The sequence below is a fragment of the Maniola jurtina genome, chromosome Z (genome assembly GCF_905333055.1).
Source record: "Maniola jurtina chromosome Z, ilManJurt1.1, whole genome shotgun sequence".
In the NCBI taxonomy this organism is placed as follows: Eukaryota; Metazoa; Arthropoda; class Insecta; order Lepidoptera; family Nymphalidae; genus Maniola; species Maniola jurtina.
This window is the reverse complement of record NC_060058.1, coordinates 13,439,997-13,456,869: the sequence shown is the minus strand read 5'-3', so window position 1 is coordinate 13,456,869 and position 16,873 is coordinate 13,439,997. Positions and strand designations below refer to the sequence as shown.

The window sequence follows — 16,873 nt, the reverse complement described above, 5'->3', positions numbered from 1 at the left end:
AAAAGAAAAATAAAACCGACTTCAAAAACCAAAAACACTAAAAAGTAGAAAATAATTTTTGTTTAGCTACACATGTAATGTACCTAGGTATGAAGTCGAGCGAGCATATTAAAACAAAATTAGAAATCCAAGAGTGAAGCTCGCCCGACTTCATACCTAGGTACATTACATGTGTAGCTAAACAAAAATTATTTTCTACTTTTTAGTGTTTTTGGTTTTTGAAGTCGGTTTTATTTTTCTTTTGAAAATTTTTTATTTCACAATTTTTAGTGGCCCCACTGTACTATAATATGCTATGCCCAGTTAAAACCCTACTGTTTACTAAGCTATTACACTGATCGCGAGCAATTTGCTCTTATCCATTGAGGAGTTCTGTTCTCCATCTCCGAAGATATTCATCAGATCTTCACCAAATTTATATGGGACCACCTGCACAGTATACCCTTTCAAACAAAAAAAAAATTTTCCAAATCGGTCCAGGGCTCTTTGAGTAATCGGGGAACATACATAAAAAATAAAAAAAAAAAAGATCCCGACGAATTGAGAACCTCCTCCTTTTTTGGAAGTCGGTTAAAAATAAATAAACCTACATATACATTTACATAAATACATATTTGTACCGGGCGGAGGATTATTATTATTATTATTAACAGATTTTCTTATAATAAACCTACAGTGCATAAAAACTTCGACAGTGCGATTGAGGATTTTTAACCCCCGACCCAAAAAGAGGGGTGTTATAAGTTTGACGTGTGTATCTGTGTATCTGTGTATCTGTGTGTCTGTGTATCTGTGTATCTGTGTATCTGTGTATCTGTCTGTAGCATCGTAGCGCCTAAACGAATGAACCGATTTTAATTTAGTTTTTTTTGTTTGAAAGGTGGCTTTGATCGAGAGTGTTCTTAGCTATAATCTAAAAAAATTGGTTCGGCCGTTTAAGAGTTATCAGCTCTTTTCTAGTTTTCTTGTAGAAAAGAAGGTTAGATAACCGTTAGGTTCATAATATTATGTCAATAGACAAATGTCAAGCTGTCAAGATGGACGTTGCCTAAATACATAATTATTTATTTGAAAATGATGTTTTGGAAAAAAATTTAAATCAAATACTTTGGATCGTCGGAGGTGTTATAAATTTTTAATTTACACTTGTTACTTATAAATCTAATTACTTATAATAAAGTGCATACATTTTGAGAACGCACTCGCCATATTTGCTCTATATATGCTCTATATGTTAACTGTCATGTCTTAAACTTGAAAAGCTTGTAAAACATTTAAGATACTCTCAAAATAGCCTCAATAGCTCAGCGGTTATAGGAGCGTCCGAAAGGTTAGCGGTTCAAACCACCCGTTGCACTATTGTCGTACCCACTCCTAGAACAAGCTTTACGCTTAGTTGGAGGGGAAAGGGGAATGTTAGTCATGATTAAAATGGCTAATATTCTTTAAAAAAAATAGGTACCAGTTCCAGATTTTAAAATAATTTTTACTATGTTCTAATGTTATGTCATATAATATACAGTTCATAATACTTCCTCGCTTTAAACATACCTACTAAGGTATACAAATAGATCGATAGAACGTATGTTTATGTTTTTGTAGATTAAGAGATGACCGAAGAGAGATAATTGTGACCTTTAGACGGCGATGAGAAGCTACATTGGTTAGTAAATGCATCGATAAAGAACCACTTTATAATAAATACCCCACTTTAATATTCACGTGTAATGTATGTCTTAAAATAACATTTTATTTGTCTCACGTAATATTTATATTTATAACAAGTGTAAATTAAAAATTTATAACACCCCCGACAAGTGAAGGTTACAGTAACTAGAAAAGCTGATAACTTTCAAACGGCTAAACCGATTGTCTTGGATTATAGCAAAGAACACTCTCGATCAAGCCACCTTTCAAACAAAAAAAAAAATTAAATTAAAATCGGTTCATTAGTTTAGGAGCTATGATGCCACAGACAGATACACAGATACACACGTCAAACTAATAACACCCCTCTTTTTAGGTCGGGGGTTAAAAAGACTTGAAGACAGCAAAAACCGCAGGGGTTGGAAACTCGAAATAACAGAAATTTCAATTTATGACGCAAGCGAATAAGAAGGGATTCTAGGAAATTCCATCCCTAAGGGGGGTTAAACAGGGAATGAAAGTTTGTATGAAAGTCAATCAATTTTAGGGTTCCGTACCTCAAAAAAAAACGGATCACTTCGTTGTCTGTCTGTCGTGTCTGTCAAGAAATCTATGAGGTACTTCCCGTTGACCTAAAATAGTGAAATTTCGTTGGTAGGTAGGTCTTATAGCACAGCTAAGGGAAAAATCCGAAAACCGTGAATTTGTGGTTACATCAAAAAAAATTAAAATGTGTTCATGAACAAATAATTAGTATTTTCAACCTTCAAAGTAAGATTATTATACCAAGTGGGGTATCATATGAAAAGGGTTTACCTGCATATTCTATAAAAGATTTTTATTTATTTTTGTGCACAATAGTTTTTGATTTATCGTGAAAAATGTCGAGAAAATACGACTGTGGTACGGAACCCTCGGTGCGCGCGTCTGTGTTGCGCTTGGCCGGTTTATACCTTTAACTATGAAAATTTATATTTTGGTTAGAAATCAACAAAACACATGGTTCAGGATTTTCAGAAATTGCTCTCCAAGAGAATTAAATAGGGGATCAAAGTTTGTGTGAAAGTATGTCATTTTAAAGTTATATCCCCAAAAATTGATTTTTAACTTTTGAGCAGAATTTAAGTACGTATTATACGATTCTTGGGTATTCCACCCACTCACAGATTTTCAAAAATTCACATGGGCTGGGTGTAGTCAGCTAATTTACCTACGAGTATATAATATAAATAAAAGGAAAACCAGGAAACCTGATAAACTGACATAATATCTACGTAAAGCAGAATCTAAACATCTCTCTAACGAGAGAATTTTGAGAACGTGCTTTTTAATAAATCCGTGGTAAAGAAATAAACATGTGTAACCGATTGGAACTGTGCAATATTTATAAACAAATCACGTTTTTATTTTACTTTCTGAGAATCTGAAATAAGAAAATATCTCATAAAATTACCTCAGGATAAAAAAGTTGCAAATACTGTCAAAAAAACACGGGGCACGCAAACGAATGACATTATGACCATAGAGATAGTATATTAGCGAAAACTAGTATGTCTATGATCATGACAGTTTTTATATTAGGAATCTATCAAAATGTCAGAATCCGTTAGATAATTCCATAGAAATTCAAATACCGTAGAAAACTGATGGGATCACTTTTGTATGAAAGCTTTGCGCTTTGCACACTATCGTAATATAGAATTACGTATTAAGCACACAACCGTCACAACTTCACTATTAATCGAAAATTAAAGCAAAAATCGTCTACATCTTCCTAACAGTAGGATTGATTATAAAGTACCATTCAAGTACTGGATTGCCAGCTATGATAAAAAGTAGCACAATAAATATTTTGTTGCAAGCGTTGATAGTACAATTGCATATTGTGAAAACATCTGAAAAACATGAGCGGAGGCTCTTGCCTGCGGCGCGCCTACCCCGCCTTCATGCTTCATCAATGTAGGGGTAGTAGCGCTCCAAAACTCAGTATCTTTTCAACAATAGTTTTCAACTTTCATCTTCAAGATCTCCTTTTAAAAGATAAAAAAATAAAAAGACTGTATTTTAATGTCACTTATGAAGCCAATTTGAATTTGAATTTAACGATTTGTTTTAGTTATTTAGCTACATTTTTGGATTATTTAGTCTTTGCAGCATTTTAGTGGTAACATGTCATCATCATCATCAGCATCATCGCCGAAGTACTACTGAGCACGAGTCTCCTCTGAGAATGTGAAGGGTTTTGGCCATAGTCCATCTCACTAATTAAGTGTTTATTGTTTAAAACACTCCAAAATCCATAACTCCGTAAAATAAAATGGTCGTGTTGGTTTCCTCATCGTTAAAGCAAGTGATATTTAATTACTTAAAACGCACATCATTTCTAAAAGTTAGAGATGCGTGCCCGGGATCGAACCCCCGACCTCCGATTAGAAGGCGGACGTTCTAACTCCTAACCACTAGGCTATCACAGCTTGTAGGTATATTTATATTTTATATTTAAAATCAGTAGAAATAGCCATAATACAGGAAGAGTATGGAATGCAGTTATAATATAATTAATAGGTGTTTGTATTGACATTTGTTAACCTCCAATATAGAAGGTTAATATTAATTTAATAATTATATAGCGTCTTGAAGTAACGGATTCATCCATTCCCCAATACAACAACAATTTTGAACAATTTTGTATTCTTCCCTTTTTACCAAACTTTCAATCAATGAGTATAAAGGTCAAAAATTCTAGGTCAGGAAATATAGAGAGTGAGCTGCACATGGAAAATGAGCTTCGGGTACCTCAAAGGTACTCGTAAACTATGAATCAGTCAAAATTCCGATATAAAAAATTGCGGAACATTGAAACAACTAAAAAAAAAACATCTTCTAGTTGAAGACAAAAATCGTCTACATTCATAAATTTCAAAAGCTCAATTTCAAAAGGTTCCCTAAAACATTTTTTGTGTGGAACTTTTTCCCCAATTTTCGAAGTATGCGTGTTCATAAAGCCTAAAAGTGTTAAAAAAGTGATTTTTATGGTCTTAAAATATAATAAGAAGACCTACCATTTAGTTACTTAAAATAATTAGTATAAAAACATTTTCTTAAAAAACTTCTGTTGTCCCGATTTTTTTCTTTCGCTACAATGAAAATATAATGATCCTCACGTAAAATTGAGTCGATGAGGATTTAAAAAAATTAGTCAGTTGTATTTACATAGAAAAAAAAAGATTCCGACGAATTGAGAACCTCATCCTTTTTTTGAAGTCGGTTAAAAAGGATTTACTGATTCCTAAAACAGTAGGTAACTCTCTTGTATCTCCTATGGTTTTGAATTTCCCCATGGAGTCCTAGCTAGAAAAAGCCACACTGTGTAGAGAGAGTGTAGTAGAGATAAATAAAAATTCAGCAATATTGAAATTGCTGCAACCGGTCAACAGGTAAATACAAATAAAAAGTGAGAGTTAAGAGATAAGAGCTTATGTGAATAAAATATTTTCGAAAAGCACCCCCCTATTTCAATCACAAACACAAAAAAATCAAAAATAACTTAATTTTTTATCGAATCTATTACGCATGTACAAGAGTTAATGTAGTTCTACAATAATATTTTTTGGAGTCAGTGCGAACCAGGTTTAATTTTTAGTATTTGTGGTTATTGAAGTCGGTTTGTATTTAATTTTGAAAATCTTTAATTTCACAATTTTAGGACTGGTTAAAAACTCACTGTTTACTAGGCTATTACACTGATCGCGAGAAATTTACTCTTATATCTGTTGAGGAGTTCCATTTTCTATCTTCGAAGATATTCATCAGATCTTCACGAAATTTATATGCCATGCCTGAAATATGACCCTGAAATTGGATAACTATGCATTATTAACACGCTTTCTTGTTTCTGTGTTTGTTAATTTGTTTATGTCTCTGTTCGTCTGTTCGGTACTTTGCAATCAATTTTAAACTTATTTCTTTATGTACTGGCTTGAAATTTTAAACAACATTTGTTTGATGACAATAACTCGCTTTGTAGTCTCTCTGTTCAAATCTCTCTTCTCAAATTTTGCAACCGATTTAAAACTAAATTCTCGTCGAGTTAGCGGCTTAAAATTTGAAACATGCCGTCTAGATTTAAACTGAATGGCAATTCAATATTTACTCGCTTTCATGCCTCGTTATTTATTAGTTTGTTTGTTTCTTCCTCTGTTTGGTTACAAATTTTACAATTGATTTTAAACTAACTTCCCGAAGAGCTAGAGACTTGAAATTTTAAACATAGGTTGGAACTGGATGACTTTCTTCTCTCTGTTTGTTTGTTTGTTTGGTATAAATTTGGTGCATTGCTAACTAGTCGGCCGACTGATCGGTATTTTGGAAACCGATTAGTCGGCTAGTCGGCTAGTCGGGAAATACCGTACTTGGCCCATCTCTACTTGCAATTAATTGGATTTGTTCATTTGTCAAACAATAACACGACAAACAATGTCACTATAATTTGTTGGTACACCATTAATGGGTAAATAATATAGTGAATATGACACGACCAATGTGATATCATTCAATTTTACTGCTTTAGAACCGACCTGCGATAACCCGGCAACCTATCGCTCGGCGTCTCCTAGAAGTGATCCCCATAATGTTTGTGGAATTTACTCCGACTCAGAGACTACTATGAAATATTCCTCTCGTATCGACATTTTGCCAACTCATGGATAATTAGTTGATGTTTACAATCACTCTCTGATTAATTGAAGACAAAAAGCGAGGATTTTTATCTAATATGTAATTACGTACATGACCCGCAAACGGGTGCACTGAGTATCTACCTACTGGTACTTTCATATGACTCACAATATTCCATATAAATCAGTAGCAGTTGCATATCAGAGAAATTAAAATCTACATATATTTATATTGATGACTACAGCAAGATGAATAATTATTGTGTTTAGAAATACCTATCACCAGAATCTTAAATAATGTTCCCAATAGGGGTCGGGTTGATTGTTTTTTTTAATTGTTTTTTTTTAGATAAATTAGATCTGGATTTCTAAACATCACCAGAATAAAGTGTTAGGTACAGTTGAGTTTGCTGTTTGATTAGTTATAACTGGCTGCCTTTTTTTCTAGAATATTTTTTCATTATAATAATCATTTTCTCACATTTGTTCATGACTCGTAGAAATTAATCGACGTTGTTATGATTATAAACAACTTCAGTGGAGGAAAAATTACAAAGAGTCGTTACGAGTTTATCATTCGGTTTTCCCCGTGGCTTCGAAGTAGGTACCCAGTGGATTCGCAGCCAGCCCTGGAGAGGGTACCGCCCACGCTCTCGATAACGAAGCGATCCTCATCGCTGTCGCTTCTCTTATCACAGACCTGTTGTTTCTCTTTCAACTCACGCACTGTTTTGATGTTTTATTATTACGATTCAATTTGTCAGACCATTTTACACTAACAAAGAACTTACACATTTCGTTAGAAGGAAAACACAGTCGATGGCATTGTTAAAACGACTTGCCTGAGGTTGTCGAAGTTGAGTTTGAGTCTCGTTATCGAGAGGCCGAGTTCTCGGAAGCTGTGTTCGGTGAAGTCCGGGAGCTGAGAGTAGGATATGTCGAGACCGATCTTGGTCTCGGGGCTGAACTTGCCGGTGAGGGCTCGCGCGATGTCCTCGTAAGTGCTGATGCGCTGGCAGACGACGAGTATGGCGCCAGTGCCAACATCGTCTCTTCGGCAAGTGCAGGGGGATATCTCGCGCCGCATGGCGCAGTGGAAGCTGGCCCCGGCGCCGAGGCGGCCGGCCAGCGCGCACATCAGGGCGGCGACGAGCGCGAACGCGATCATCGTGTGTGCCGGTCGGGGCTGTTCGCGTTACTGCGGCTTGCCGTGCGCGCACGCACCCGCGACGCGCGCTCGGACCGCGCCGCACCCGCGCCGCTATCGCCGCGTCCACTCGACCGCCCCGTCTACATCTACCACCGAACTCTACCCATCACTCCACACCACCGTGCGCCGCCTACTACGCTATCTACCATTCATACAATTCAATTATCACACCTTCTTTCACGTACACTTTATAATTCATGACTGGTACCGTAGAGTAGGTACGACTAGGTACAACGAAAACGGCAAGGACTGAAAAAATACCTACGTTGGGTAGGTCCTTTTTAATGTTCCCACAAATATAATTTAAACTTATAGCAAAAAATTTATGTCAAATCCGGGTCTATCTTAAAAGTCTTGAAGGTAGGTACTATAGAAAAACCCAGATCAGATAAGCTGTTTCAGGTTAAAGTTTCACATAAACTTAACTATTTAGGTAATTTATTGCATTGTTGAATAAATAGGTAAATGGCTGTAAATATCATGCACTAGAATTTCGTACCTACTTACTGACGTAACTCTTAAGAGAACACTGAAGTTTCTCTATGAAAATGACAAAAGAAGTACCTATTACCTACATTATGTAGTGAAGATAAAGTTCAAACAGGCGCCCCAACTTGATGTCACTTCATGCTGAGTACCTAGAGAAAGCTCCGATCTTCCCTGAAGCCTGTATAGTAATAACTAGGCTTGGACTGCTTTTTCTTCTACTTTCTCTTACCCATGTCCCATTTCATTTGGGGTCGGGCCGTCCGTAAGCGATAGGATTTTCTGTCTTGGGTTGTCATTCCCTCTCGGCATTGGACTTGTGGCTGGGGGTTTTCGTCTCCATCGTTGTTTTTGGGGATATTCTGTACTTTCTTTATTAGTTAATCATCGCTTCTTCGTACTATTGGAGCTTACTCTCCTTCAGTTTTTCTGCATTGGTGCAACCTCAAAAGTTCCGCTTATAAAATCATGACGAATTTTATCTAAACACGTCTTAATCTGTGCTTAATATAAAACATTTTTATAACATGAAAACATGATAAAATGTAAATACATATTTATTACGTATACCTTATTCATTTTTGTGCTTATTAGATATTCTTAAGACCGTACATTTTTTTTTGTAAACACATATATGGATTAAGAGCCCATTAGGGTCAGACCTTCGTTTTTTCACAAAAACTGAAAGTTTCTCTACGTATTGTCGCCAAATAAAATCGCTCCTCAAAGTATAAAGTCTATTTTTAGTGTTCCGTACCTCAAAAGGAAAAACATATGAAAGGGATTTACCTGTACATTCGAAAACAGATATTTTTTTATTTTAATGTATAGTTTTTGATTTATTGTGCAAAATGTTGGAAAAAGTACCCGAGTACAGAACCCTCAGTGCGCGAGTCTGACTCGCACTTGGCCGGTTTTTTTATATTTTATTCGGAATAGTTTTAGAAATCACGCCATGTATCGTGGCAGCCCCCCTGCTAGACACCTAAGATATATTAAAGTTTAAGGATGTTTGGCAGCAATACTAGTGTCTGGCTATACATGACTTGATTCCTACTATGAATACTATTCAGAAGAAAATATAAAAAATTAAACTTTATTCTTTGACGAAATATTTCATATGCCTTGCCACTAAACCCACCAAGATCTAAACTTCCTAGTCCTGTCCGTCTGTCCGTCTATCTGTCGTGTGAACCTATAGGGTACTTCCCTTGACCTAGAATCATTAAGATTGGCAGATAGGTAGGTCTTATAGCAGAAATAAAGGAAAACCTTAAATTTTTGCGGTAACATTACAAAAAAATTGAAATATGTTCACTAAAAAATTAATTAATTAAATTAGATAAGTATATATAGATGGCGCAGTTCGTCATTAACCTGCGGAGTGCTACATAAAAGTGTAAGGCATATCTTGTACGATGCTACGGATAACGGAACCCTTCATGTGCAAGTTCGACTCGCACTTGACAGGTTTTTCTCTCTCGATAAAACTTCGTACTAGTTATTGAGACTTCCGGGAAGGTTTCGCTAGTTTACGTAACAAAATAAGTGTGATGCTGGAGGAAATGGTATTTGACCAAGGTGTAGTTCTTACTGTGAAATATTACTAATTGAAATGTTTGATTATAAAGCTCAAATTAATTAACCACGAACTACTAAGTCAAATTGAATATTATTATTATTAGTATATAGTAGTTCTCATATAGGGACTGATAACGAAATTACATCACGAGAAATACATAACAATTCCAAGAAAATAACCAATAAGTAGTGAATGATAACATTCGCATAATCGAAGAACGTTTATGATATATTTCAAATTATTTTGTTATAGTACGTTCACCCTTAACTTTCTTTACATAATACAATTATTAACTTTTTTTAATACTAGCTGGTAACTACCATGGTATTCATGTTTTAAATCACATCTTTAAAATGTGTTTTATCAGAGGTTCATAAAGCCTTGGGCTCGTGCAAAACAGAGGTTAAAATTTAAAAAAAACCGACTTCAGTAGCCACAAACAGTAAAAGCTTAAAATAATTTAATTTATTACCGAATATATTATGTATACAAGAGTTAGGTAATATACATAGTTCTATAATAATATTTTTTGGAGCCGGTGCCAATTATAAGCCACACGAAGCGTTTATTCTTATTATCATTGTTTTGGGCCTCCACATTGGTACCGATTGAAAAATTATTATTTTACACTTTTTAGTAGTAATGTAATAAAATATGCAATGCCTGGTTAAAAAACTCTTATCCATTGAGGAGTTCCGTTCTCCTTAGCCGAAGATATTTATCTGATCTTCGCCAAATTTAGACACAAACCTTTATGGCGAAAATCTAAGGTACCAGATGTCCCAAATCTGATTTTTCAGTGGCCGCTCAGTATATGGAGGATAGAGATAAAGAGGATTTTTCGAGATTTAGAGGTCCATACAAAGACCTGATGCTAGCGCCTCGTACGCGTAAGGGTTAATCTGCCTCTAATTTTCAATTTTCAATTCCTTACTGAGATACCTCTGGGTGTCTCTTTTGGTTCACGTTATCGTTCGTTCAAATATAATATGTTACCGAATTTGCCATCAATATTATGCTAGGTGCGATTTTGCTTCTGCGGATAAGAAAATCCTATTAAATATTTAAGAGTGTTTGTAATTAATTTTATTAATATTAATAATAATCCATCAATTGTATTAATCACAAATCGCTTTGTAAAATGGGTTATTTAAAAAATGAAAATTGGCACTTCATCATATAAATATTAATCAAGCATAGAAATTGCTTTAAATAATATGTTAGGAGGCGTAGAATTTAGAAAGAACAAATGCATAAATAGAGTAGATGGAAATATACATAATCGGAAACAAGAAAGGTATTTACTTACATTTTTTTGTAAATAAGACAGTAAACATAAGACATTCCCATTATATTCTAAAATAAAATATATAATTAATAAATTATTAAAGGAAATTTAAGTAAGTTAGAGCGGTAACAGATGGTTAAGACGTCTGCCCTCTTTTTGAGAGGCCGGGGGTTCTATTCCGGACCTGCACCACTAATTTCCTGAAGTTATGTGCGTCTTAAACAAAAATAGAACTTACTTTATCGGTGAAGGAAAACGTGAGGAAAGCTACCTGAAAGTCCCTCCATAAAGGTGTGTGAAATCTGCCAATCCGCACTTGATCAGCAGAGTGGTGGACCATGACCTTCATTCTCATACTGAGAGGGGACCCGTACTCAGTACTGAGCCGGCGATAAGTTGTTGATGACGAAAGTAAGTAAAGATAAAAATACTCAGTATGGCAAAGTGCCCAGAACGTTGGCTGCATAACGCAGCTAACTACTCAAATAAAACTAAAATGCTAGCCCTCCGATCACTTACTTGTAGACTCTAAGAGACAAGATGACAATACCTACCTTGCTTACTTATATTGATTTTTTTAATAAGAAAAATATATTCAAGCTAAGCTAAAAATAAAAATCATGGCGATTCGTAGTAGCAATATCGTGCTATAATGCTATAAACATTTAAGTTTTAAAGGAAGTAACATATATTTAAGCAAAAGGTAACCGGCTTGCCGATCGCGAATGTTTTGATGAAACACATTTGCTACAATCTCAATTGTGATCATCTGAATTTATGGTATTTTTGCTGTAATAATGCATTTTGCAAATGCAAAGCTGGTTTCTGTTAATACAACCAAATACAACTGCTGTTTATCTTGGACCCAAAAGCTAAAAAAGCACGCACACAAACGACGCTTCAGCTACACTGGCAGGCGTCAAAAATAGGCTATGAAATGGCATACTGACGTGGTCCGTCTAATACTGGCCGCCCACGGTGCGTGATATTGTGGACGGCCGCAGACTAACCCGTACCGACGAAGCACCATGGGGAGAGTATCCTCCGTGGTAGCGCAGACGCGTCATCGTTGTCATCCGAGCCTTGTGTGATAACCCGCCGAATCACGCACCGTGAGAAGCAGTTATAAGGCAGTGTGGCAAAGCTGATGCCCGCGACTTCATTTGCTTGGTTATAGGTTTTTTAAAATCCCGTAGGAACTCTTTAATTTTCCGGGATAAAAAGTAGCCTATGTGTTAATCCAGTGTATAATATCTATCTCTATTTTTTCCAGCCAAATCCGTCTAGTAGTTTTGGCGTGAAAGTATAATATATTACTAATATATTATATTTATTTTTCATGTACCAAAATTGAAAGTTATGATAAATAAATCTATGTACAAAGGAAATGCTTATCTCTAAACAGAGATTTCTTCCAGCTTCCCCGTGCAGATTGTGAGTAAGGTGCATAAATACGTGGAATAGGTCCCATGGTACTAGATTTATAAAATGGTTAATACAAGTGCTATACAATAATAGTTACACAAATATCTTTCAATAAATACTAAAATAAAATACTTACATACAATAATAATATAATAATAAATAGTTATACTTATGCATAATATAATATGTCAAATACGAATAAATATAATATATATAAAATATAATAAAATACTCTATTGTAATGATAGGTAATACTGCTTCACTCTGTATTTGAAAGAATGTACTGAGCGGTGGCAGTTCTCTCTGATATTTTCAGGAAGTGAGTTCCAAAGATGGATGGCTAGTACCTACGGTGAAAGATTTGCTATAGAAGACTGTGTTACAATGGGGAGTGACGAGAGGATTTTTTGAGACACACGACCGCATAGGCCTAGTAGGAGGGAGCGAGAATTGAAATCGCTCTCGCAGATAACCAGAGGAAGAGGTATTGAGAACAGTCAAAATATGCAAATTGTGGTGAAAGCGAATAGGGAGCCATTTTAGCTGACGACGGTAGTCGGAAATGTGATTGAATTTGCGGAGTCCGTATATAAACCGTATGCACAAATTCTGAAGCCGATCGAGTTTGTCAAGTAGCTCTTCAGTGGCGTCTAAGTAGCACACATCAGCATAGTCGAGAATTGGAAGCAACAGAGAATGTGTTAGCATGATTTTGGTACGTAGCGGAAGAAAATTCTGCAGTCTCTTCAAGGAATGGATCGAATAATGCAAACGTTTACTAAGCTTATATGTGCTGCCCAAGCGAGGTTGCCATCCATAGTCAACCCTAGGTTTTTTGCTGTGGATGTGTAAGCAACGGGTGTGCCATCATAAGAAACCAAAGGCAAATCATTGAAGTTAATACGATTTCTTAGCGGCCTACTTCCAATAATCATAACCTGAGATTTATTAGGGTTAACTAATAAACCAAAAGAGTCAGCCCAATTTTTAATGGCAACTAGATCTGCGTTCAAAGCTGTTATCTCGGTATCCAAGTCTGACAGTGTTGCATGCCTATAGAGCTGCAAATCGTCTGCATATAGGTGGTAGTTAGAAGTAAGAATTTTGGTGATTTCATTGATGAAAATTGAGAAGAGAAGAGGGGATAGTACACCGCCTTGAGGTACACCAGCAGAGAGGCAAGCCCAGTCAGAGTTAGCCTCTATAATATTAATAAGTGGGATTAAAACCAAAGACTTTTCAATTTCTTTGTCACGCTGCGCTGCCACGACGGACCATGTCACACAGTCGTTCATAGCCTACATTTGGCACCTGCCAGCTCGAGTTTTATAACCTCGGGATTGGACCAAATATCATGAATTAGCCCTAGGCTACATACGACCTACTTCTACAAATGGAGTTAGTCGAGTGATCTCATTTTATTCTGACTTCAGTCTGGGCCCAATCTAAAATTTGCCGAGGATTCACAAGCATAATATTGACAATTAGTCTTTGGTATTTTAATTATCAAAATGTACCTTTGGAATACCTACTTGATTACAAAAATACGAACTAATAGGTAATCTTATTTTGTTTCGAACCCGGATTAAAATATGTTCTTTATTAGTAATTATATAACCAGTTATGAAAAGCCGAGCTTGTTTGTAGCCAGATGAAATATAGTTACCTAGTTACAGATTTGGATGAACTGGATAAGACTATATTTAAACCCCGACCCAAAAAGAGGGGTGTTATAAGTTTGACGTGTGTATCTGTGTATCTGTCTGTGGCATCGTAGCTCCTAAACTAATGAACCGATTTTAATTTAGCTTTTTTTTTTGTTTGAAAGGTGGCTTGATCGAGAGTGTTCCTATAATCCAAGAAAATCGGTTCAGCCGTTTGAAAGTTATCCGCTCTTTTCTAGTTACTGTAACCTTCACTTGTCGGGGGTGTTATAAATTTTTAATTTACACTTGTATCACAATATTCCAGCTGTTGATCAGGATACTTAATAGGTTTATGATCAAATTCTGGTTTCATCAAAATACTGCGACAAATATAAAGATTTGGCTCAATTAGAAGTCATTATTTTTCATAAGGAAACGTTAGATTGAGAAAAAATAAAAAAAGGTGAAGGTCAACAGTCAAACTTCACGCTTAATAGACATATATCGGTATGAAATCGGTAGGTAGTCCATGGCGCAATTAATTCGATGAATTCAAAATTAATGGATGAGTCAATTTTATTTATCAACTTAGTAGGAATGAGTACACGAGTTGTATCGGAAGGTTTTGATGTATCTAAATTTTACTTGTCAATTTTTATTAATACACTAGCAACCCAGCTAAACTTTGCATGGATAGCTTGAAAGAAGTTACTCCACTAAACATTGCTTTGGTGTCAATTAAACATATACGCAACGCACGCCACGGAAGTTCTCAGATGGGACGATTTTTTTGACTTAATTCACAACCATCATACCGATACCTTATTTCAAAAAACCGGCCAAGTGCGAGTCAGACTTGCGCACCGAGGGTTCCATACTTGGCTATTTTTTCAGACATTTTGTACGATATATCAAAACTATCGTGCATAAAAATAAATAAAAATCTGTTTAAGAATTTACAGGTTAAGTCCTTTCATATGATACCCCACTTGGTATAGTTATCTTACTTTGAAAATTGAAACACGTTTTTTTTTTTTTAAATCGTGTAACCATAAATTCGGGTTTTTCAGATTTATTCCTGTACTTGTGCTACTACCTACGTGGCATTGCCAGAATGAGCTATGGCATTGCTAACGGAACTAACTAAATGCTTTGATTTGTTAAAAAAATTAACGAGCATATAATAAAAACAAGTTTTACGTCATATCGTCACAGTTTACATACAGCTGTTAACTATGTGTCTATAATTACAATTTTTACAAAGATAAATATGTCACTAGGAAATTGAATTGACACTTAAGACTCGTTAAGGCCCGTCACTTTGTCCACGTATAGATATTTTTTAAATAGATACTCTTATTTTTTGAGATAAATAGTTCTTAAATGCGACTGTAGGATAAAAGCCAGATTTCAACAAGACCCGTTCAGTGTTGAACCAAAGAAAACAGAAATGTTTTATGTGTGACTATAGATAGAGCCTGCGACTTCGTTCGCGTGGATTTAGGTTTTTAAAGATCACAAGGGAATTCTTTAATTTTCCGGGATAAAAAGACGCAGGGTACTTTTGTACCAAATTTTATATAAATGGTTAAACTTTGATTTTTCGGGATAAAGCCCGTCCGTCCTGCCTATGTCCGTCCCTGGGATGTAAGCTTACTCTGTACCTACCCGTTAAATTCGGTTAAACTGTTAACAGTCAAAAGCTAGCAGACAGACAGACAAACACACTATCGCATTTTTAATATTAGTATGTATACTATGGATATTAGTATATGTATAACATTATGGTTATCTACGCTCAGAAATATAAAATCGGTAATTAATTTATGTTTACCTTCTCAAAACCTATCACGGTTGGACGAGACGGAACTAAGAATAGGTAATTATGCACTATGAATATTATTATTCTAGGGATAAAATGCGGAAATAGCCTAATATTTAAGACATCCGCCTCCTTTTCGGGGGGGGGTGGTTTTGGCTATAGTCCACCACGATTGACAGACTTCGCACACCTTTGAGAACATTATGGAGAACTTTTAGACATGCAGGTTTCCTTCACCTTTCCTTCACCGTCAAAGCAAGCGATCACTTAAAACGCACATAACACCGAAAAGTTAGAGATGCGTGTCCGGGATTGAAACCCCTTACCTCCAATTAGGAGGCGGACGTCCTAATCACTAGGCTATCACAGCTTGTTAATAAGTTGGGTTCTGTAGGTACCTCAAAAGGTAAAACGGAAGCTTTATAGAATCACTTCGTAGTCTGTATGTCTGTCTGTCCGTCTGTCCGCCTGTCCGTCTGTCCATCTGTCCGTCTGTCCGTCTGTCGGGTCCGTCAATAAAGCCTATAGGGTACTTCCCGTTGGCCTAGAACCATGAAATTTGGTAGATAGACAGGTTTTATAGCACAAGTAAAGGAAATAGTGGTGAATTTGTGGTTAGTTCATCACAAAAATCATTATATGAAAGGGCTTCATCTGTACATTCTAAAAGAGATTTTTATTTATTTTTATGCATAATAGTTTTTGATTCACGTACCTACCATGAGTGTTTGCTGCACGATATACCTAGACTGTTGCTTGTGACATGTTATGTTACTAATGCCACTCATGGGGATATGAGTTATCATCTGTCTATAGTTTTTTAACCCCCGACCCAAAAAGAGGGGTGTTATAAGTTTGACGTGTGTATCTGTGTGTCTGTGTATCTGTGTATCTGTGTATCTGTCTGTGGCATCGTAGCTCCTAAACGAATGAACCAATTTTAATTTAGTTTTTTTTGTTTGAAAGGTGGCTTGATCGAGAGTGTTCTTAGCTATAATCTAAAAAAATTGGTTCAGCCGTTTAAGAGTTATCAGCTCTTTTCTAGTTTTCTTGTAGAAAAGGAGGTTGGATAACCGTTAGGTTCATAATAT

The 16,873-nt window shown here is 35.8% G+C and overlaps 1 protein-coding gene and 1 long non-coding RNA gene across 2 annotated transcripts in view; one reads left to right on the top strand and one right to left on the bottom strand.

Annotated features, from left to right (window-relative positions):
- LOC123880054 (leucine-rich repeat-containing G-protein coupled receptor 4-like) overlaps positions 1–7,602 on the bottom strand; it is a 25,001-nt gene extending 17,399 nt beyond the window's left edge. The window contains exon 1 of the mRNA XM_045927942.1: positions 7,166–7,602. Coding sequence (XP_045783898.1) covers positions 7,166–7,491 — 326 coding nt within the window. The 5' untranslated portion in view covers positions 7,492–7,602. The remainder of the gene's footprint in view (positions 1–7,165) is intronic.
- LOC123880055 lies at positions 3,293–16,873 on the top strand. The gene is made up of 3 exons (XR_006799154.1): positions 3,293–3,501; positions 6,515–6,516; positions 16,863–16,873. It is a non-coding gene; the product is annotated as an uncharacterized LOC123880055 (long non-coding RNA).